Source organism: Meleagris gallopavo, chromosome 4 (genome assembly GCF_905368555.1).
Source record: "Meleagris gallopavo chromosome 4, MGAL_WU_HG_1.1, whole genome shotgun sequence".
Classification (NCBI taxonomy): Eukaryota; Metazoa; Chordata; class Aves; order Galliformes; family Phasianidae; genus Meleagris; species Meleagris gallopavo.
In genome coordinates, this window is record NC_139407.1 from 49519760 (window position 1) to 49540341 (window position 20582).

Genomic DNA, 20582 nt, shown 5'->3' on the forward strand with positions numbered 1-20582 from the left:
AAAACTGTCTGCATATAATGTTATTAAGAAGTAGGTGTTTCTGAACATTCTTGAGAATAAATGACCTCTCACCAGGCAGTTCTTCCACCTGACAGAAAGGGTATATGACCTTACTTGCAACTGAAATATTATTTGAATACAGAAGTATGACAGAATAACTGTTTGATGCCTTTAGAGAAAAAGGCATCTGTGCACAGATCTTCTATAATTTTTATCATCCTATTACATGATATTATGTTGCAGTACATAGATTTCCCAATGACAGCTTTTTCATAGTAAATTCATTTATTCAAACTTAATTATTGCTCCATGTAGCCCCTCAGACTCAAACCACAAACCCTGTAACACAACACTTTGTAAACTCTATCATGCTCTGGAAGAAAAGATTACTTCTTTCATTTAATTTGAAAGAGCTGTTATGAACACAGTAGACCACCTACTCACATGCAAGTGATGGCATCCTCATGGAAAAACACTTGTTTTTTTGTTGTCTTGGTTTCCAAGAAAATAAACTGAATTGAAATATCCAAGGGAGAAGAGAACAGTATCTATCTATCTATTATGTATGCACATACATCTCCATGACCATATATTCAAATGAATAGCCTATGGATTAGCTGTAAAAATGTCCAATTCAGCCATACACTATTGAGGTGTTATTAATTTGCATCAGATGAGTTTCTTTCAAGCACAAATATTTTTGCAAAGGTAAATGTTAGACATGTGAACATATGGAGTCAACAACAGCATAATTTTGAACAATTACTGTCACATTCGAAATTCTTTAATGACTGCAGGAGAGTACACAGAATTCTTAACCCAGCTGAGGAGCAGCCATGCTAGTCTGCTGCTTGGGGGCATAGATCTGTCTGAAACCCACCTACAAGACACTTAAATTTAAAGCCTTGGTTCCTAATCACTCTCTACTACACTCAGTGGAGAACAGCATGTGTGCCTCCACAGACCGATTCATCGTCCTAAATTAGGAGCAAGTTGCTGCTTGAAGTTAGGCAGTGGGAACATCCTGCTGAGATGCCTTAAAAAGAGCTTTTGAGCTCTTCATAATTGTTTTAATACAAGTAAAAATACCAGCTACTATCATCTATCCACTGAAAGTAAAACTTCTGTGTTATTTCAAGTAAGGGTATTTAAGAGAGACAGTAAATGCCGGGTATCACAAATGAATAGCACTTGTTGTTCTGCACTTAAATCTGCACTTAAATACTGACTTACTTTCTTGAGGATTTCTATTCCACTAATCTGTGGAGTTCACCATTAATATCTGTAATACAGATCTAGTCCCTAATTACTGCATGTTGCAAAGGCCCTCTGTGCTTGAAACACACATTTCACATTTTCCTATTGGCATCAAGTAATAGTTTGCATTTAGATCAGACTAAAAGCATTTCTTAGCAACAACCCATTATTAAGTGCTGAGAGTATTTTAATACATTACCTTCTTTTATTTCTCTTCCAGAAATCAGAATCCCCTCCAGCTGTACTTACCTAGGTCAATAAGTATTGCATGTTGTTGGGAAGTTAGTTGTTTAAGGAGTTCTTTATAAGGTGTGTCCTTTGGTTGTTGTTTATTTGGAAACTGATGTTTAAGATGATATTGCTCTGCTAGAAACTTCCAGATCTCCCCACGGTGGTGACGTGGTACTCCTGAGAAGAAGGTCATTAAAGCTGTAATTTCCAGTGGTTCAGCTACCACTGACCTAACAGAATTGAGGAACTTAAGCAAGCAGATCCCTATCTGCTAGATCTCTATCTGCTACCTCCAACAGACCATAGATCAAACTACTGTCATTCTTGTACTTCCTTCACAAACAGAAGAAACCAGCAATGTAACAGGAGAGATTTAAGGTGGAAACAGGGTGAGCTGCCTAAAGTCTAAGGTTAGCACTTATAACCAGTCTAGAACTACTAGAGGAGGCAGCAAATACTGTATTACTGATCTCTAAAAAGCTAGATGCTTATCACCCATTTTCCACACTAAAGCACACGATAAAGCTTTGCAATAGGAGTAATTAACATTTTCTCAATAAAACACTGACGCTATTATTGGCTGTAAATTTTAGGAAGCTAGAATGCACACACAGAAAAGTATAAATGCGCACTTTTTGCCTATCTGCATTGCTTACTCAAGTTATTTTTAACAGTTTTCATCTAAACTAGAACTTGCAAAATTGAATTTAAATGCATTTTTCGTTTTTGCTTATATATGAAATTTGACAAAATTTGGCTCTAAAAACATGGTTTTGCTACAGTTAGGCTATACAGAGATGTCTGTAGCATTAAAAACCATGGGTAACTTACCCATCTACAGGCTACTTGAATCTACTGGTAACAATCCTTTAAACAGGGATTTATTTACTTATGTTGCATCACTCCAAGTTCAAGTGCCGGTTAGAACACTAACACAGGCCAGAATCATCAGACTATCAACAGAAACCAAATTTTTCTCATGTTCACATAACAACAGGACAGAACCCTCTATCTGTATGAAATGAAGAATAACTATGGCAATGAGCTGTGGTAAAAAGCAGTTCTAGAGAGAGAGCAATGTTCACTGTTTGTATGTCCGTGTACTACCATAGCTGGAACTCAGGATTTCCAGCTAACAATGCAGACAGCTTCTTCAATCTTTACACTGTCATGTATTTGGCATTATCTAGGCTTACTTCTTTAATTACAACTTTCTATTTACAAAATTGGGTTGCAATTACTGTAATACATAGAGGTACTTTGCACCTCTCATACAGGAAAAGTTTTCATTAAAACAAAAGAAAAACAACAAACAACACCCAGTCTATTAACACCAGTAATACAAGTGCAGCTAACACTGAAAGGAAACAGTGCATAACAACATGCTCGTGTGTAACCATGAAAATACTGCACATTATTACTCATGCAGTCAGCAGCCTGAGAAACATCTCTAGTAAGAACCTGTTTAGAAGGAGTGGTTAAGAAGTCACCCTATTCCTTTTCAGTTTGCATGCATTTCAAGAACACAAAATAACAAACAGTGCTTACCTTGCCCAACAGCAGAGTGTATTTTTTCCACATCAAATTTAATCTTTGACCTTCCAGGTGTACTCAACATTTTCTCCCAAATCAGAGTTACCTCTTTCAAGCACGGTGTGATTTCTTCATAGTCAAGCTTCAGACGTCTGTTCTGCAAATTATTTTCTGAGGCTGGGAAACAATATCGTAAGTGCACCAATTAACATTGATTAATACTTGTAAAATTGATTAATTCACTTACAACTTTACCAAACAAACAGTTACTGTGCAATCTACCTAAAATTGAGGCCTCTTAATTGTCAAAATTGGTGTGACTGTGCTGTGGGTTGGTGTTTGGGTTTTTGTTTGTTTGTTAAGGTGTTACATGCAACTACATGTATTAACAGTGTTTGACAAGTTAAATGAAGCTCCTTACAGCTTGTCAGCTAACAGCACAATAATCTGTTTTGCAAGTACTGTTTCACTGGCTGCACTGTTCATTCAGCAGCTACCCAGGACGTGTTCCTTTCTCCAAAGTGTCCACTGCACACCTGGGGCCATCACGTTTGCCAACACTTCCCTCATTCATTCACTAGCTAGCTTCAGACATGTGCATCTTAGTGAATTTCTGCTAGTTTTACAAATAGGCAGGAAAAAAAACTCAAAAACAACAGAGCATCTGATTAAACTTATTGAAGTTTGAATGGATATTATTGTCCAGCAGTTGCCAAGAACTTGATTGATAGTGGTAGATTAAGATAACCTGAAGACAAAAGAACTTTTAAAAAAGTTCAGGAGCATAGATATATGAAACAAAGGAAATTTGTTTCCAAATGCAAGATCCCATAAAAATGCAAGGCACAGAACAACTTGATAAAAGCTCATTTCTGATATCCTGCTCTAAATTTAAGGGGTTATATAAATCACTTCTCTCAGTATCTCTTTCTCTAAATGCTTTTCACAGCACCTATCACTGTGCATTTGGTTTACATGGACATGTTTTGCTGTAATAGTATTACATATAAAACATATTAATGTGCTGACACCTTTGGAGTTTGTAGGCAATCAAGTGCCCTTCAGATATCAGGGCCCAGATAAGAGAGCTGTACTAGCAGCAGCAAATAGCTTACAGATAGGTAAATGCTTTGAGGGACCATATGCAATGTCCAAAGAAAGCATTTCCTTCTTACAGCTGGAAGTCTCAGCCTCATTTTAAAAAGGAATTTATTGTTGGTATATGAAACCTTTTGCTCTGCTGGGACCTCTCTCTACATATTTGTTCTTTGTGGAAAACAATCTCTCTCCAAATTTACACAAAGGCAAACAAGAATTGCCATTTTCATGCCAGTTTCCCACCCTTGGGATCCTGGTGACTATTCCCTTCCTGATCTTCCAGAATAATCCAAACAAACATTTCTGTCCTCCCCATTCACAAGGAGGAGCTCTCAGAGACAATCACTGGTGATTCTGTATGCAGCTCTACAATAAAAATCAGTATTCTTAATGAGCTGCCTTTTGAATTTAAATGTCAAACTTGCCACCATGATAAGACTTGTTACAGAGATACTTTTGGCCAGCCGCAGGAAAAAAAATGGGTTAAGAATCACTCCAAGTTTCACACACTCTTAGTCACATTTGACTAATCTAAGTTATTACTACTGCATACAAAGCTTGCTTGCATGGTGCCTGTACTACTGCACGCACCCACAGGCTGAAGTCTACAGCCAGATCCTTAGAACTTCAAAACTGGCTAAGTAGAACTTTGAGTTGATCAACACTTAAACAAAGGCTTATAGATGCAAGAGTAAAAATAATTAAATTCATGATAGTGATTGTGCTAAATTCCTTATCATCACTTCCAGACACCAGACTGAAGCACTTCAACCACTGTAAAACTAAAAAGGGTAGCGGTTAATATGAAGTAAACAAATTATAAGGGTAAGTGCTGAGAAAAAAAAAAATTATTGCCTTTTGTTACGAAAGCTGAGGAACACACTGCTTAACTTTTTCAACTTTACATGTCTAAAACATTTCATTATGGTTTGGCTCAAACACTGAAGGCCACAGTGCAAACCAAAAATTTAACTTGTACTGCAGTAGTGCATAATGAAGAGCTTCACCAACCTTGTAACTTCTGGTTTTCTTTTTCCATTCTGAGGAGCAGAATTTGCTGAATAATGGCTTTCTTCCACAATTCACGAAGCTCACGAGATGTCCGTTTTCTTTCTTCCTTCACTGGACCAAAAGGGCCATCTTCACACACTGGTTCCAAAGGAGATCTGGGTGGAAGTTCTCCCAGCTCAGTGTAATCTTTGAAAGAGAGAAGTTGTCATGAACTACTTAGACTTCATGAATGGGTGAACAAAGGGACATATCTCCAAAGATTGCGTGTATATCCATATATACATATCATGCATACACTCGTGTGCGTGGATATATGTATACGCATACATATATAGAAGGTAGTAATACCTACCAAAGCATGGTTTCTCAAATGACAGTTTCAAGCAGATTTACAAAGTTTCTTCTGAATAAGAATCATATGGCCTAACCCTAGACAAACAACCCAACAACCTGATAAAAACTGCACCATCCACAAAGAACACAGCTTACTAATTACAGCGTTACAAGGACAGATCTAAAAGAGAAAAGGCACATCTGAGAAACTGCAGAAATGCAACAGAGTTGAAAGCCAGCTTAGTTCAAGTAGCATATCACACTAAATAAAGAACTCACTTAATTTAAAAAATAATCTCTAAACTGCATTTGACAAAGAAACCCCATACCCATAGCTGCACAAACCCACCACTAAGGCCATACAATGGGATAATTACCTGCTCTTAAAGTAAACGTATAGAAAGGGAGACAAACAACTAAGGTATCTATGCTCTCGTTTCTCATTTTTAATCACATTGTAACTTTGTGCACTTTTTCTTTTGGCTTCAACTGATCTACCACAAAATGATTCTTTTTGTCAGGCATGCAAGGTAATTCTAAGAAGATTGAAAAGACTACAAAAGAAAAGGACAATTAAATAAACCTCATGCAAATTGAGAAAGTATTTCTTTTCAGGGAGCAACATTTGTTTTTCATTAAGTTATCAACATAAGAAGCATAAATTCTTGTACTTTGCTTTCTTAGCGCCTGCTATAGTCACTTAATTTTATCATTATTTTATACAGCTTCTCTGAAGACTCAGTAGTCTATATTTAGAAGAAAAAATATTTCATTTGCCATCTTTAAAATGAATGGTCAAAAACCCACCCACTTCTTTCTACTCCACTCCAAATGGTAAGTCATAGCCACAGCACTTCTTCCTCAGCCAAAATTCTGAGGAATATCTCCATAAGAGAAGCTGACCAGTTACACATCCAAGAAAATGACCTAAAATACACGTAACTAAAATCCTATTGCCCAGATTGTCCAGACAAGGACAAATACATCTGTTCATGCTCCTGAAGCAATTATTTTGTATGGTAGTTTCATGATCCATTTCTTTATCATTGTCTAGCATAGAGATAAATTTCACACTGAACACAACATACATGCAAAACACTATATCTTTACAAACTAACAAAATGGAAAGGTTTTTTTACCCCTTTAAATTCTGCTCAGAAAGCCATCGTATGTCAACTCACACAGTTCATATGCAGCTATTCTTTTCTTGTTTGTTCGAAGGCACTCGCATAACTGAACTCAGACAACTAAATATGAATGGAAATGTTCACAGCTGTTGGCTTCTGCTTTTCTGCTTTGCCACTGTCAGTCTTTTCCTCTTGAAGAGTCAGAGAGGAATAGGGTGGATCCAGCCACCTGTTTTCTTAGACAACATTTATCTTTGTGTTACCACAGTTAAATTCAAGTACTAAAATATATTTATAAAAATAAATGCAACCTTTTCGGCTAGCAGGCACAATTTAAAAGTTTACAAACTCAAACTCTGGACAAAAGTGTGGATATCCAGGCTTTGGGTATCTACAGCATTTCAGAGAACAGTGAACTTCATGGGATGGTAAATTAAGCAAATGATAAATACCCTACAGTTTACGTGGCAATGCTTTACAAAATAGGAAATGCTGACACAGATGCACTCAGAAACACAGTTGGTTATTAAAAATAGCAATACAATGAAGAAATTATATTAGATCATTTAAAATAAAATGAGACACTTTTTTTTTTTTTTTTTTTTTAAACAGGTAAACAAAAAGACACTCCTAGGCAATGACTTGCAACTATAGAAGAGCTTTGGGTAAGTGATCAGGTAGAGAAGGAACAGTCACTCAACTTGTGCTGGCAATTAAAGGAAACTTATTTTGATGTACACAGTGTACTACTAGCAATGTCCTGCACATTCTTTTCTACAGTGACTACATATAGCAGGTTTTGCCCCATTTTTAATGCAAATTTAAAACCATGAGGGAAATGCTCTTAAGAATAACTGTCAGTACTGGCTTTATTTGCTTTAGTGGACATGGAACTTGTGGGGAAAAAACAACAACAACAACAACAACAACAAACTCAATTCATTAGGAAAGTCTTTTTTTTTCTCTTTAATAATGCATTATATGCACAAAGTAACATAAATTTAAGAGAGAGGAATTCACAAAAACAGTCACCAAATGTGAACATGAAAAACAAAACTGGTATAGGTAGGAACATCCTTATCCCCTGTATGCTGTTATCTATTTGCTTCTTGTTACGTTTTCAGACTAATCAATGTAAGATGCATGTACATCTTTGGGGAAACAAATCTCTTCCCATTAACTCATCCTTTCAGGGATTTATGGATCTATTAGACTCAAATGTGTATTGTGCTTTAAAGTACAGACTCATGCATGTAAATGTTAGAAGGTACCAGACTACTTGCAGAGTGATCTTATTGTTAACCACTTATAAAAAATAAAAATAAAAAAAAAAATAGGCTGCCAAAGACATGAAATGAAGACATTGCTTCCCTTAAAGCAAGAATAAGCTTAAATTTTTCCTGTCCTTAACATATACCTAATTTTTCAATGCAAATTTTGTTGAGTGGTCTTCAAGGACCAACTTAAAAGCTCACCTTTAATTTACAGGTTGTGTTTTTCAGTTCTAGCCCTTTGGCAAGCAAACCTTACCGTGGCAACACTTGCATCACGCAGATGCAGAGCATGTATCTCCTGGGAGCACGGCCCTGCTTCTATTTAAGGTGAAAATTCTCATCTGTTACTGACAAACTAAAGACACTAAAAGAAATTTAGTCCACAGAGGTTAAGGCTATAGAAGAAAAAAACAAAACAAACGAAAAAAAACCTAACAGTAGAAAGGTTAGAAAATTCTATAGGCTGAATTATTACCATTATCAATCCTACCTCTAATTCCACCGTGGAAGAGTTCTAAGCTTGGTTTTGACTTCCAAATGGCAGTTCCTTTTCTATCTTTTTTTTTTTTTTTTCTTCCTTTCTCTTATCACTTGCGGACATTTAACAGAAAGTCTAAAGTCTACATTGATAAAATCCAACACATTCACAATCTGTTTTTCTTCCCACCACCATACTGGCATGTACCAGGATGTACAAAAACCAAAATAAACCTGTTTAATGGCTCAGGCAGCCTGGTAAGTTTGCAGAGTTGCGTCAGCTGTTTGGCTGGCAAAGGCGGGGAGGCTGAATGTTCAGGTAACCCCTTCAAGCAAAGAATAAAAACGGACATTTGGTAAGTCAACACTAATCCATGTCCAGGAATACATAACTGAGTGACTGACAAATATGCCATGCAACTTCCCCGTCCTGAGCAGACTGGAGTTACAGATATACTGTAACAAGAAACCGAGTATTTCATACATATACAAGTGATCTGGAGGAAAACAGGAAAAGCAAAGGTGAGCAATAGAACAACTGAACTGAACATAACTGAACATAGTGGGAGCACACATTTCTCCGAACCAAAGTGCCATATACTAAAAAAACGTGTGCAGCTTTCAAAACTTGAGAGATTAATAAGTATACTTAAGGAGGATCTCGGCACATCAGCACATGTTGAAAGACTGCTTCCTTCTTCATCTGCCAATCTCAATAGCTTTTGTTGACTCCTATTCCACATTTGACCTGTACTCTTTTTAAATATATTACACCCCTCACTGTTCATGAAAGCGTATTAATGAACTAGCACATGCACACATACCTCAAACTCATACTGTTACGATGCTCCCACCTCCTCTGACACTCAAGAAAGAACAAGCTGAGAGCAGGCCCACAGTAAGAATGAACTGAGATGGCATTTATACAGATCCATTTATTTATAACCAGCTCTTTGGCTTTGTGTGACAGGGCCTCAGTCATAAGTGTCCCTACACTCCAAAAGGACCAACACATTTATTACACAAAACTATCATGCAAAAACTATACACAAAACAAAATAAAAAGGATCATAAGAAACCATCAAAATGTACTGCTGCCGAGGATCACACTGAGGAAAGTTAAGAAATGAAAAGCTGGTGAATGACTGCAGTAGTCATTAAAATGGTCAATATTTGATTACTTGGTAGTGATATGAACAGGAAATTCCATTAGCTCCAGAAAGAGCCACAGCAAATATAAATGAATATGTTCTCCTTCTGTTAGGAAGACATTAAAGTATTCCAACTGCAATTAATCAAAATATTGTCTTAAAACTTATTTTTATGAAAATTATTTTCTAATTGACTAGAATAACTTTAACAATATAAGAGACAAAAATCATTTCTTCAGAAGTACTTGGTATAAAACCAACTTCAAATTTCAAAGCTGAATCCTGTCATCTTGTTTTTGATACGAAGCTGGAACACTTCATGTAGAAAAATGCTTTATTTTAGGCTTAGTTTTATTTTTAAAGGAAGTTAACAGAGAAGAGGTTCGAACATGATGCGTTACTGCCATTTTCGTTATAGAGTTCTACACATGGCTCTCCGAATGTGCTGTTTACCAACCACATACTCAGACATGAAGTCTGAAAAGATACAGTGCATGGAATATTCCACATGGACATTCAATTTTCTGCCCTACACTCTTTTTTTTTCTTTGTTTCATTTTGAACATCACAAATTTCAGGTCAACAAACAAGAAAACACAATCATTTAAGTAGTGTGATCAGATCTCTTTATTAGTAAAAAAAACTTCAGATGTGGAATCACAAGAAAGAACAAGTTCTTGTACTCTCATACGTAGCTTCAAGGAATGGCCAAATGAGGAATTCTTGAAAGTCTGTGTACTTCAATACAGTTGGTTAAAATCAGTTTTTACTCATGCTTTAAAAGGATGCAGTTTAAAGACAGAATTTGGTAAGTCAGGTTGACAATTGGACTTGATGGTCTTGAAGGTCTTTTCCAATCTAAATAATCTCTACAATTCTACGATTTGTCTAGCCACAGGATGTAATTTGTTAGAAAGACTCCGTGTAAGTATGAATATCTGTGTCCAAACAGAGGAAGGAGATATAAATGTATAATTTGAAATGTTTAAGATAATGAGGAGAGCAGAAATAAAGTCATCTACAGAAAAGAGGCCAAAATAACTTAGAAAAAGTCTTTTTTCAAAAGAAATATAGTACTGTAACAGATGTAATCGATTTTTTTAGCAAACTGTACTCCTCCTCTTCTATCTCCCCCCACTTCACAGAATACAAATGAAAAAGGAATACCAGAGTGCAAGATATAGAGCTTGCCTTAAGCTGGAAGTGAGTGAAATGCTGCCCCCAAGTGCCCTACACCACCCACAGCAGCACAGCTACTCAGCTCCTCACCTTCCAGCCCAGTCAGGGCTCTATACTCAGCAGCTTTCCATAAACCACTTTTTTTTTTTTAATTTATTTTTTAAGTATTAAAGAAAAATTTTACTCAACAGAAACATTACTGTTCTGAAAACGTATTTTAGACCCTTTTCCAACTACAAGTGGATGGTTGAGTATTAATTTTGCCATGCAGCAATTCTGGCAAATATTAAATAAATAAAAAGGAAAGCAAACCAAGTCATTTACAAATGCAAACCTTTCTGACATAGACAAAAAGTATAAGAGGAGATGTGGAGCATGACAACGGGCAAACAGCAGAAGATGTTGCATAATAGCTCACTACATTAAAACTAAGATCTCAACCCTGCATACTTCTATCTTCCAGCTTGTATGGGAACTGTTGAGTCATGGCCTGAACCACTGATTGAGCACCTGGGAAAAAGACCCAGTCAGCCCTGGGAGCACAGGCGAAGGCAATTCAGCTGTGTGAGCAGAAGGGGTGGAGCCTGGCTGCATCTCTCTTAGACCCCAATTAAGGGCTGACTGGCACTGAGGAAGGATCTCTTTCTGGAGATCCCTCCTTGGTGAAGCTTTCCCCTGCCAACCTAGAATCTTCTGATAGAGGTTTCACATATGCAGGAAATTATTTCAAAATTCCTATACCATAGGTCAGCCTCTTCAAGTTCACCAGTGATTGAGATACAGGCAGGGGCTGCGGCAAGCTTCCCCACCAGGCAATAAACTGCATAATGCTCCTCCTATGTGCTTCATCATCAATCATAATAGACCCTTCAGGTTCAGCACTGCCTTGGGAAAGTGGCAGGGGGCAGAACACAGCTGTGAGTTTGCAGCACCCACAAGCAGGAGGTGGCAGGAGGAAGGATGTGCACGTGGGACGCTGCTCCCTTTAAGAACCAGAAGTAATAGTTTCCTGTTGTCTCAAGAGCACACACCTTGTCTGAATGGGGCTGTATTGAGTCTAGCTGTCAGGCAAGGTAGTAGTCACAACTGGCATGGGAAAAGACACTTTGGTATATCTACTGTAAGTATTATTTTTAACTCCATTGATTCTGACAGCCTCCTTCAAGTATAAGGCAAGTCGTACATTTAAATAATAGTACCTGGAAAACTGTTTGCTCTTTGCCTTGTGCAAGACAAGGCAGCCATGCAAGCACAGCTAACAAGCATTTCCCTCCAGCTAAGCTACAGGAGACAAAAGTTTAGCATTAAAACTATTAATGAACACTTCCTTAAGAAGAAAGGGTCTGGAGTGGGACTTGGTGCAGCAAACTTCATGTGGGAACTCAGGGTGCTAGACACCTCTCAAGTTCATCATAAGCACCTCTCTATTCTCCACTGACGTTGGCTGAAATTGATCTTTTGGTCATATGTCAGCTGTTTTCATCAAGTCTGTTTCCAAAGGAGATCAGTCTAAAGTGAGCAAGGAAACCTTAAAAAAAGATTTTAAAAAATACAAAACCAACTACAGTTAACTCTTATCAAATGGATCAGATCTGCTTTATACACTGCTTCTCCTTGAGTGAAGATTAAAGAAAAAGGAACAAGCTGATGAAAAATAGCTAGCTATATTTTCTATGGAGCTACAGAGGCTACTAAGTTAACTGTGACAGTGAGTGAGGTAAGATCACTCTTAAAGGCTCCAGAAAACTGATCATCGCTCAGGAACTTCATTGCCAAAAATGTTCCAAGAGATTCACAAAAATCCAAACAGAAAACTCTAATACTTGCTAAGAAAAAGTCTGAGTTTTCTCCCTCTGCTCATAAGCTGAATATGTACATTGGAACAAAAACAGATAAGGAAAACAAGAGCGAATTAAAACACCAGTTACTTTAAGTTGCTCCCCAGATTAATAACACTTCCTGTTTTCCTTTTTTGCCATACACATTTCTCCAACTTTGCTGCTTATCCAGCTGTAGGTTGTTTAAATTGTGTCTTGCAACTATTATGTCTCAAAGGATGTGTCTGGACAGGCAGTTTTGGATTTGGGGTGGGTTTTTCCCCATTTAATCAGGGAATGTTTTGTGGCTTTCAAAAACTAGTAAGTCCACTTTCAATTATAGAAAGACGTATCAAATTTGCAAAACTATTAGCTTCAGAGAACAGCTGAGGCTGAATATCCCCTTCCCACCCTCTGAAGCATAGGAGAGCATTTCACATGTATATTTATGTTGACAGGCTCTTGAGATTACTTAGTTTTGAAGTATACTACACTTGAGGGAGGTATCTATGCCTGTATACAGCTTAATACAGCTTAAGTTCAAATAGATTGCCAGCAACTCCTTAATGACAGAAACACTTGTTATGTCCAGCGTTCCGTTCATCAAGGACTCTTTATAAGATGCAGTAAAAATGTTTCAATAACTGTTAACCTGACAGCTTTCCCAGCCTATTCAAACAGTATTTTGTTACTATGTTTATTACAATGTATTGTTCTCTTCGGTTCCTTGTGGCTCTTATACTATGGCCATAGAGATCAGACAGAAGGCAGAGCTCCAGCAGAGAAATTCAAGTTCCAGTGAGCCAGAAACCATTATCTGGAACCAAAAGTTCTCTGGGGCACATTTGATCCCAGTGTGTGATGTGGCATTTGCCAAGCTCACATAAGGTGAGATGTGTAAAAATGTACCTGCATGCTCATGCACAGTGATATTTTTCCCTGGTCTATGCTTCTTTACATCTACACATCTTCAAAAAAGAAGTAAGGTACAGAGGACAATCATTGCTAACATGGTAAGAAATTACAGGATAAAGCAGCACAATGTGAGGTAAAATCCAGTCTGATATGAAGTAAACACTATAGAATTCAATTGAAGTCATGAAAGAAATTTAATTCCTCCTTCTGGAGTTGAATTTTTCTGGTCCTTTATTTTATACTTAGCATGGCAAGATGAAATAGAAGGATCACATTTTCTTGAAAGTGATACTTGGTGATTTCCCCCACCCTCCCGCCAAACTCATTAAAACAGTACATCTAGAAAAGAATTTCTTCCCTGGTTAGTTAATTTTGCACTATCAGAACTATGTTACATATGAAGTTGAAAAATAAAAACTCCAAGAACTGGTGAGCTTAGCATAACCCAGAAATGGAAAGCCACAAAGCCAGTACAAACAGAGCATTGGGCAAGCATGCCCATACAGTAGACAAAATCGATCACAATCCACAGATTATAGCTACTAACAACATTCATGGAATCCAGTACAGACTTACCATCGTACCGACTGGGAGAATCACATGCTTTCTGAGGAGTGGCCACTCGCAGGAATATCTGCTGTCTCCAAGAATGTCGTCGAGTCCTTACAGGGCTGTCAGCACCAACAGCCTGCTGGCTGTGTTTGGATTCGTAGTCACTAAAATTGCAGAACACAGAATGGCTTGTGAGTAGTTTACTCAAATCTGCCAGGAACAGCAATGTAGAGTTCAGTGAGCATAATAAGAACCGTCTGCTAAGAAGCGCAGTGTGCTGTGCACATGCTGTGTCAAGCTGTAAGTGTTAGGTGAGTGAAACTTGCATGGTAGCAGCAGGCTTACACAAGGCTCAAACATCACTCGAGTTCACCAGAAGGTGTTCGCAGCTCTCTGCAACCTGCTTTCTACAGTTTCATTTCTTTTTCAACTTTCTTTGTGGCAGTGCATTAAACTCACTGCATTAAAGATACATGATGGCGTATGTCAAAGTATCGTTACCATTCTGCTTACTATACCATCCACAACAAGTAGCAGTTATTTGTAGGAGACAGAGTGCTGCTGGTGCCTTTTATCAGCAATCCTTAAGGAGTTCTACAGACATTAATTAAACTTCTAGCATTCTGTGAGTCAGATACATAGTACACTCCTTCATAACATAAAATTAGAGCAAAAACTTTAATCTTTGTGTTCCCGATCCCAAGTCACCGTGTGAAATAAGCAACAAATCTGGGAACAGCATCCATGGGCTGTGGCTGTTACTCCTTTGATGGAATAAATGAATTACACAGCTGAAGTTTTTATTCAGATTATTAAATGAAAAAATGTTCAGCAATGCTGTCTTCCTATTAAAAATCCCATTTCCAAGTGATTACATTAGTCTTTGAGTTGAGAGTGATAAATGAACTTCAAACAGCTCTGGCAACTGAGAATAGCATTTTACAGACCATCTTCTCCTCCTACCCCAAGGAGGTTGACATTGCTTAGGGTGAACCACGTATTTTCTCTTCACCAAAAACTGCTAATAGAGTCCTTTTGCAGGAATAATCACAAGTGAAGAGATGCAAGCTGCGTGACCGTCACAACACCAAAATAGATAAGCTCTGCAAACACTGCAAGAGAGGAGTCTGGGATAGCTCCATCCTTTTGACAGTAATCACATGCAGAATGCACACAAGTGAACTGTTGCACAAGTCAGATTTTGCAAGTGTGGGAAGCATTTCTAATACTTCAAACAAAGAAACCTTTGAATAATACAGTTTTACCTCTGGGGTTAAAGAGAGAAACCCTACCTTGTTGTGCTCCTAAAGTCTGAGGTGTTATTTTCATCTACAGGAGCCAGAAATTTTAAGAAATTTGGCACAGAAGAGGAAGAATGAAGCTTTTTCCTTAAGGCAGTACGGTAGGAGATGCTGAGAGTGTAGTTGGGAAAAGTATAGTTTAGAACAAGGAAGTATAAATCCACAGAATAAAAATAACACATACTGCTAAGTTTCAAACAGACAGCAGCTAAATCCTGAAGGCATAAATATCAAGGAAACCAAAGTCAAAACTAAAACCACTAACAAAGCGCTACTTTGAAATAGTTTGGGCAAACTAAAATGTTCAAACATAAATAAATATGCTTCCAGTAAACATTATTCTCACAAGATTCTTGGTGCACATTTCAAGTAAGTTCCTTTAACCTAGTAAGAACCAATACCAACTTTATAACTGAAAAATTATCTAAGTATCAATTTCAATGATTGCCTAAGGTTGGAGGAAAAGGTTAAGAAAAGCTGGCTCTGATAATCCTTGTACTAGCAAATGAAATCCAAGACTTTGGCAAAGAGTGTTTTGAAAAGCATTAACAGGCTTTTATTCAAACAAGCTTGGAACATTTAAACAAAAAGCTGAGCTTTCTGACTGATGATTTATTTAGGATTGCAGCTTTACTTATGCAACAGACAGGAGCACTAATCAAACTTCAACTGTCTTCTGATCAACACAATTCCTGGTTCTGCTCTGTCTTGTAAAATAACAACCTCCCAGCGTACTCAGAAGCTGGTTAATAGAAGGACATGAGAACAACTCAGAAGAAAATTACTTGGCTTGGCAAAAACACTTTAGGAGAATTTACTCTTGACCAATAGAATTTCAGTGAGAAGAGTTTGTGAGAAACCATAATATTGTATTTGGATGATATTTAAGTTTGCCTCAAAGATATGAAATGAAGCAGTTCTTTAGTAGCTGGTACTGAGCATGAGGAACATACAGCTGTAGTGTGGTGTGCCTTGTAAACAAGTTTCACTTACAATCTCACCAATCAATCAATCACAATTACATGGTGATTTCACACAGAGAAATGCAGTCAGCCTGGGCAGCTTGAATTCATTCATTTTAAACTCATTAACTTAACAACTCATGTTGATGTTAACTCACTAACAATAGAGAAAGGGACAGAGATGGTGCTGCTGTATGTAAAAACTACCTCCCAGTTTACTTTAGAAGAAGAATCTACTTTGGACAATTTAACCTTCAGGATTCAAGTCAGGGACCGTTAGCATGGTGTTCAGGCCTGGATAAACGCAGAGTAAAGGTGACACTGAAGACTCACATTTCCTCCCTTGAATTATATCATACTTCTGAGGTGAAGCTAAATTAAGAGGGACACTAGATAGTGCTCAGCAAATACAAATGACAAGACTGGTGAAATCAAGCTCTGGGTTCAGTACTTTCCCTGGATCAGAAGAGTTGTCACCTCAGGAGAAGAGGAAACCTATACCTTCCAGAAAAACAAACAAACAAACAACAACAACAACAACAACAACAAAAACATGCCAAAGCAAACAGCAATAAAATTTGCTTGCCAGAAGTGCTGACAGTGCTTCCAAGGCCATTCAGCCTCATTAACATTTTGAGCTAAAATAAGCTGTTCAACTCAAAGGGCTTGCATGGTTAAGATTTTTAGGCAGCTCCTTATTTCAGGATCCTAGGGAAACGAAAAGTTAATGTGCTTTCCTCAATGCACATTTTTGTTCTAAGAAATGAGGCACAGAAAATTATCATTTAATATTACCGAGTGTAACCATGACAAATTAAACAAGACAAACACGAGCTCATTTCTGTCTTTTTCTTTCCCCTCAATTGGTTTTTCACAGCCATTTTTTGTCCAATTTAGTTAACATAGTTAATTTGCCTTTAGATGTCAGGCACAAAAGAATATTAAAAGAATATTAATGTATTTCTGGTTGCCAAAGCAAAGCAGAACTGAATGATTCAGGAGAGACAGAGTGAGCTGGATCTCAGGTTCTTGGCATCTTATCATTGGCACAATTTAGGGCTGCTGTCTGCTGCATAACAAGCTGCTGCTTCGGAGCAACTGGTTCCAAAGAATGCTATGTGTCTGAAAGAATTTTCTGTATTAAAACAAAAAATTATGCAAGTATCAGAGCTACAACCAGTAGCAAAGCAGCTGAGTTCCTCCTCCCATAAAACTCCACCACCTTAAATTTTTATTTCATAACTTTAATTACTTACACTACAGAGCTTCATATTCATAGCAGAGTAAAACAAACCCTATCCCAAACTACAGGTGCTATCTCACCTCTTTTGTGCAAAATGCCCACTTTGTTCTCCACTTGAATTATGCCTTAGATATTTAAAAAAGTTGGGTGAAGAGGCCGAGGGATTAAGACGAGCTAGAGTAGGAGAACGTGCAAGTTGACCAGAAGAACTTTTAGGTTCGCCGACAGATGTGTTCAAACCGTATGGTGGGATTCCAACCAGAGGAATGGAGTTGAGGTAACAGAAAGAACAAAACAGTAAGAGAGAGGAAACAGGGAAGAAAAAAAAAGTGAAATATCTTCTCTAATTCTTGAAAGTAACCCATCAAATACAAATCAGCCGTTTCATACATTTTTCACAGTTAATGCTGTAACCGCAAGAGGCTGAGCACATGTTGAGTTCAAAAAATAATGAATCTACTGGTATAAGCTACTAAAAAAAAACCTCATAAAACATACAAGACTTGTTAAACGTACAGCTCTTCTAAGTCCTGTTCTGTATGTTCCAGTAGGTAACCAGTGATTTCTTTCTAGGTTAAATTATGTGAAGAAGCAGGCATACTTGGGCCTTAGTAAAAAATTATACAATCAAGCCTAATAACAATAACCAAGGAAATTAAAAAAAACACTTAATTTTTAACTGCATTTCTATATATTAAGGATAGAAACTGCCTGAACAAACAGGAACAAATGCAAGGGCAACTTTCATGAAGGCGACAGACCAACAGCACAAGTTCTAAGCTGCACCACAAACACATTCTTGTATTTAAGAATTAAAAAGGTTCAAAAAAGGGATGAAAAGGCAACTAAGGTTGTGTTTCCTTTTAAATGGTATAATTTAATTTTTCTTTGCTATCACCACCTATTCTAGGCACGTTCTTATGCTGCCCTGCCTCCTGCAGGGAAAAATAAGTTGGAACACATACAGATTTTGTACTGCCTAACTTGTGTAAACGAGCAGTTTTGGCAGTGAAACAGAAGCCTACAGACAGAAGCGTTTCCATAGTAATTGGAAAAAGCCAGATAGAGGGAGGAAAGAAAACTGCCATAATGTTCAAAGACTTTGAAAATGCAGAGGCAGGCTTATGAAACAGGACAGCTTGAAGAATACTAGCATTAAGGCAGCCAGTAGCTTGTTTTTCAAGTAAAATTTACATACGCTCATTGAAATGCTGCATAGGAGCTCCACATCTATCAACAGTTACGTCAATTTATGTCAAGTTTGTGTGTTACGTTAAAATTATACATGAATTCACCAAACAGCAAGATCTGCAGCATCAGAAATGCTACAGTATTTTTCTCTATAGGCAGTCAAGGTAAATGTAGCATTTAGCAGATCACCAACAAAAGTTACTGAACATTGCTTATAAAAACATAACCTAACATCTTAGGAGCAGTCCTATATTGTCCTTACACTTAGCTTTGTGACACAAAGTGTGGAAATGCACACCTCAGCTTTCATTTTCCCCTGTGGAAAATCAGTGTTTCAAACAAAGCACCTACAAACCATCAAAGTGATATACTGCTGTGATACATCTCTTACCCACTAGGAGGACAAACCTGGTATACAATCACCATCCCAAACATGCCCTCAACAAATGAAAGCACAGCCTGCTTTTAGTAAGTCTTACTTTCTCTTGTGAGGAGTTTCTGTGCTCACTGAGTGATACCTCATAAGTTTCCTCTGGGGAACAGATGGCGATGTTTCAACAGGTACCAGAGACTCCCGGCTTTCTGATGGTAAATGACTCAGTGTGTTTGCCCGCCTTCGAAAGCTTTGTTGAGGTAATGTATCAGAATGATCAAGAGCATAACTGTCTGGGTCACTGGAGAGATCACCCATTGATCCACTGGCCTTGACAGCATTCTCTGGAGGAACCGTAGGAAGTCTGTCTGTCTCCCTTTCAGATAATGGTGGTTCCTAGAAGAACAAAAGATAAGGTTATCAACATGTGGTTTTAAATTCAGTTTTTGGAGTTGCTGTTTCACGTCATTATAAACCCCCTCAGAGATCTGCTTCAAGTTTGCATATTTTTATCACGATATCCCAAAGAAAGAATATTTTTTAGCTTTGTTTTTCATCATTTAGGTCAACAAATCAGTCTCCATTTTACAGAGGAAAAATAATTTTGCTAGTGATTATATTTAACTGTATGCTGAACACGACTCGGAGAAAAGAGGAAATGAACAGAGTTAGGTTTGGATACCAGTAACAGCAATGAAAAAGGCAGTATTTCAGTATACCTAGCATTTCATTTAATAACACTAAGATTCTTTTTGCCTATTAGAAGTCTCACACAAAAGACTTTAATCCTATTACTAACTGCCTTGTTTTAATCCAAAATGATGTATTTTTCTTTGTTCCCCACCTCATGTGTTTCTTGCAAAGTCAGCCATTCTTTCAAAATCACAAGCAGAAGGAGATGACTTTTGAATACCTCCAGTCAGAAGTCCTATATAGCTGACCAGGCACTAGAGCAGAATGGATAGCTACCCAAGCCTGCTGTGTCCAAGAAAAATGACTGTATTTCCTCTTTGCTATTTGTTCGTAACATTTTGCTCAGAAACTAAAAGTTTTTTAGCCATACAAAAAGGGAAATCACTCCACTCCTTGGTTTAGGTTTATATTCCCTAAGAATACAATCCTGTATTTATGATAGGTACTTTCAAGGCTGAAACTAATCAGATTAGGGTCAAGAGCACGGTAATTTGTTTTGCTCCACATTTTTGCAAGACTCAGATGTTACATAATATTTTAGTTCTCATATCTATATTTGCATAAGATCCATATATACAAAATATATAGTATATGTAGCACAGTAAATTTCCAATTCAAACGGAACCCCAATCACATTGTTGTTTTTTAAAATACAAGGAACACAAGGGAAGACCTAAAGCTTGAAACTTCTGTAGATCAGAAATACAGAGTAAGTATGGGCCCCACCTTGTTCAACAGTACAGAGTTTAGTGAAACTCCACGGACGATGGCACCGTACACATTACCACTGTGCTGGCATCTGACTGCTATTTCTTAATTTGAATTTGTTACTAGTGTAAGCTGGGAAATTAGTTCGTTCAAGTT

General features: G+C 37.5%; 1 protein-coding gene across 8 annotated transcripts in view; it reads right to left on the reverse strand.

The window, feature by feature from the left end:
- TBC1D1 (TBC1 domain family member 1) overlaps positions 1-20582 on the reverse strand; it is a 97026-nt gene that overhangs the window by 14716 nt on the left and 61728 nt on the right. For 4 of the 8 annotated variants that reach the window (XM_085223326.1, XM_085223325.1, XM_010710294.4 and 1 more), the window contains 7 exons: positions 19132-19421; positions 17542-17670; positions 15248-15367; positions 13980-14119; positions 5131-5316; positions 3037-3198; positions 1507-1665 (listed from right to left, as the gene is read on the reverse strand). In XM_085223326.1, the coding sequence (XP_085079452.1) occupies positions 1507-1665; positions 3037-3198; positions 5131-5316; positions 13980-14119; positions 15248-15367; positions 17542-17670; positions 19132-19421 (1186 nt within the window). The remainder of the gene's footprint in view (positions 1-1506; positions 1666-3036; positions 3199-5130; positions 5317-13979; positions 14120-15247; positions 15368-17541; positions 17671-19131; positions 19422-20582) is intronic. The other 4 variants (XM_085223327.1, XM_085223328.1, XM_085223330.1 and 1 more) reach the window with 4 other exon arrangements.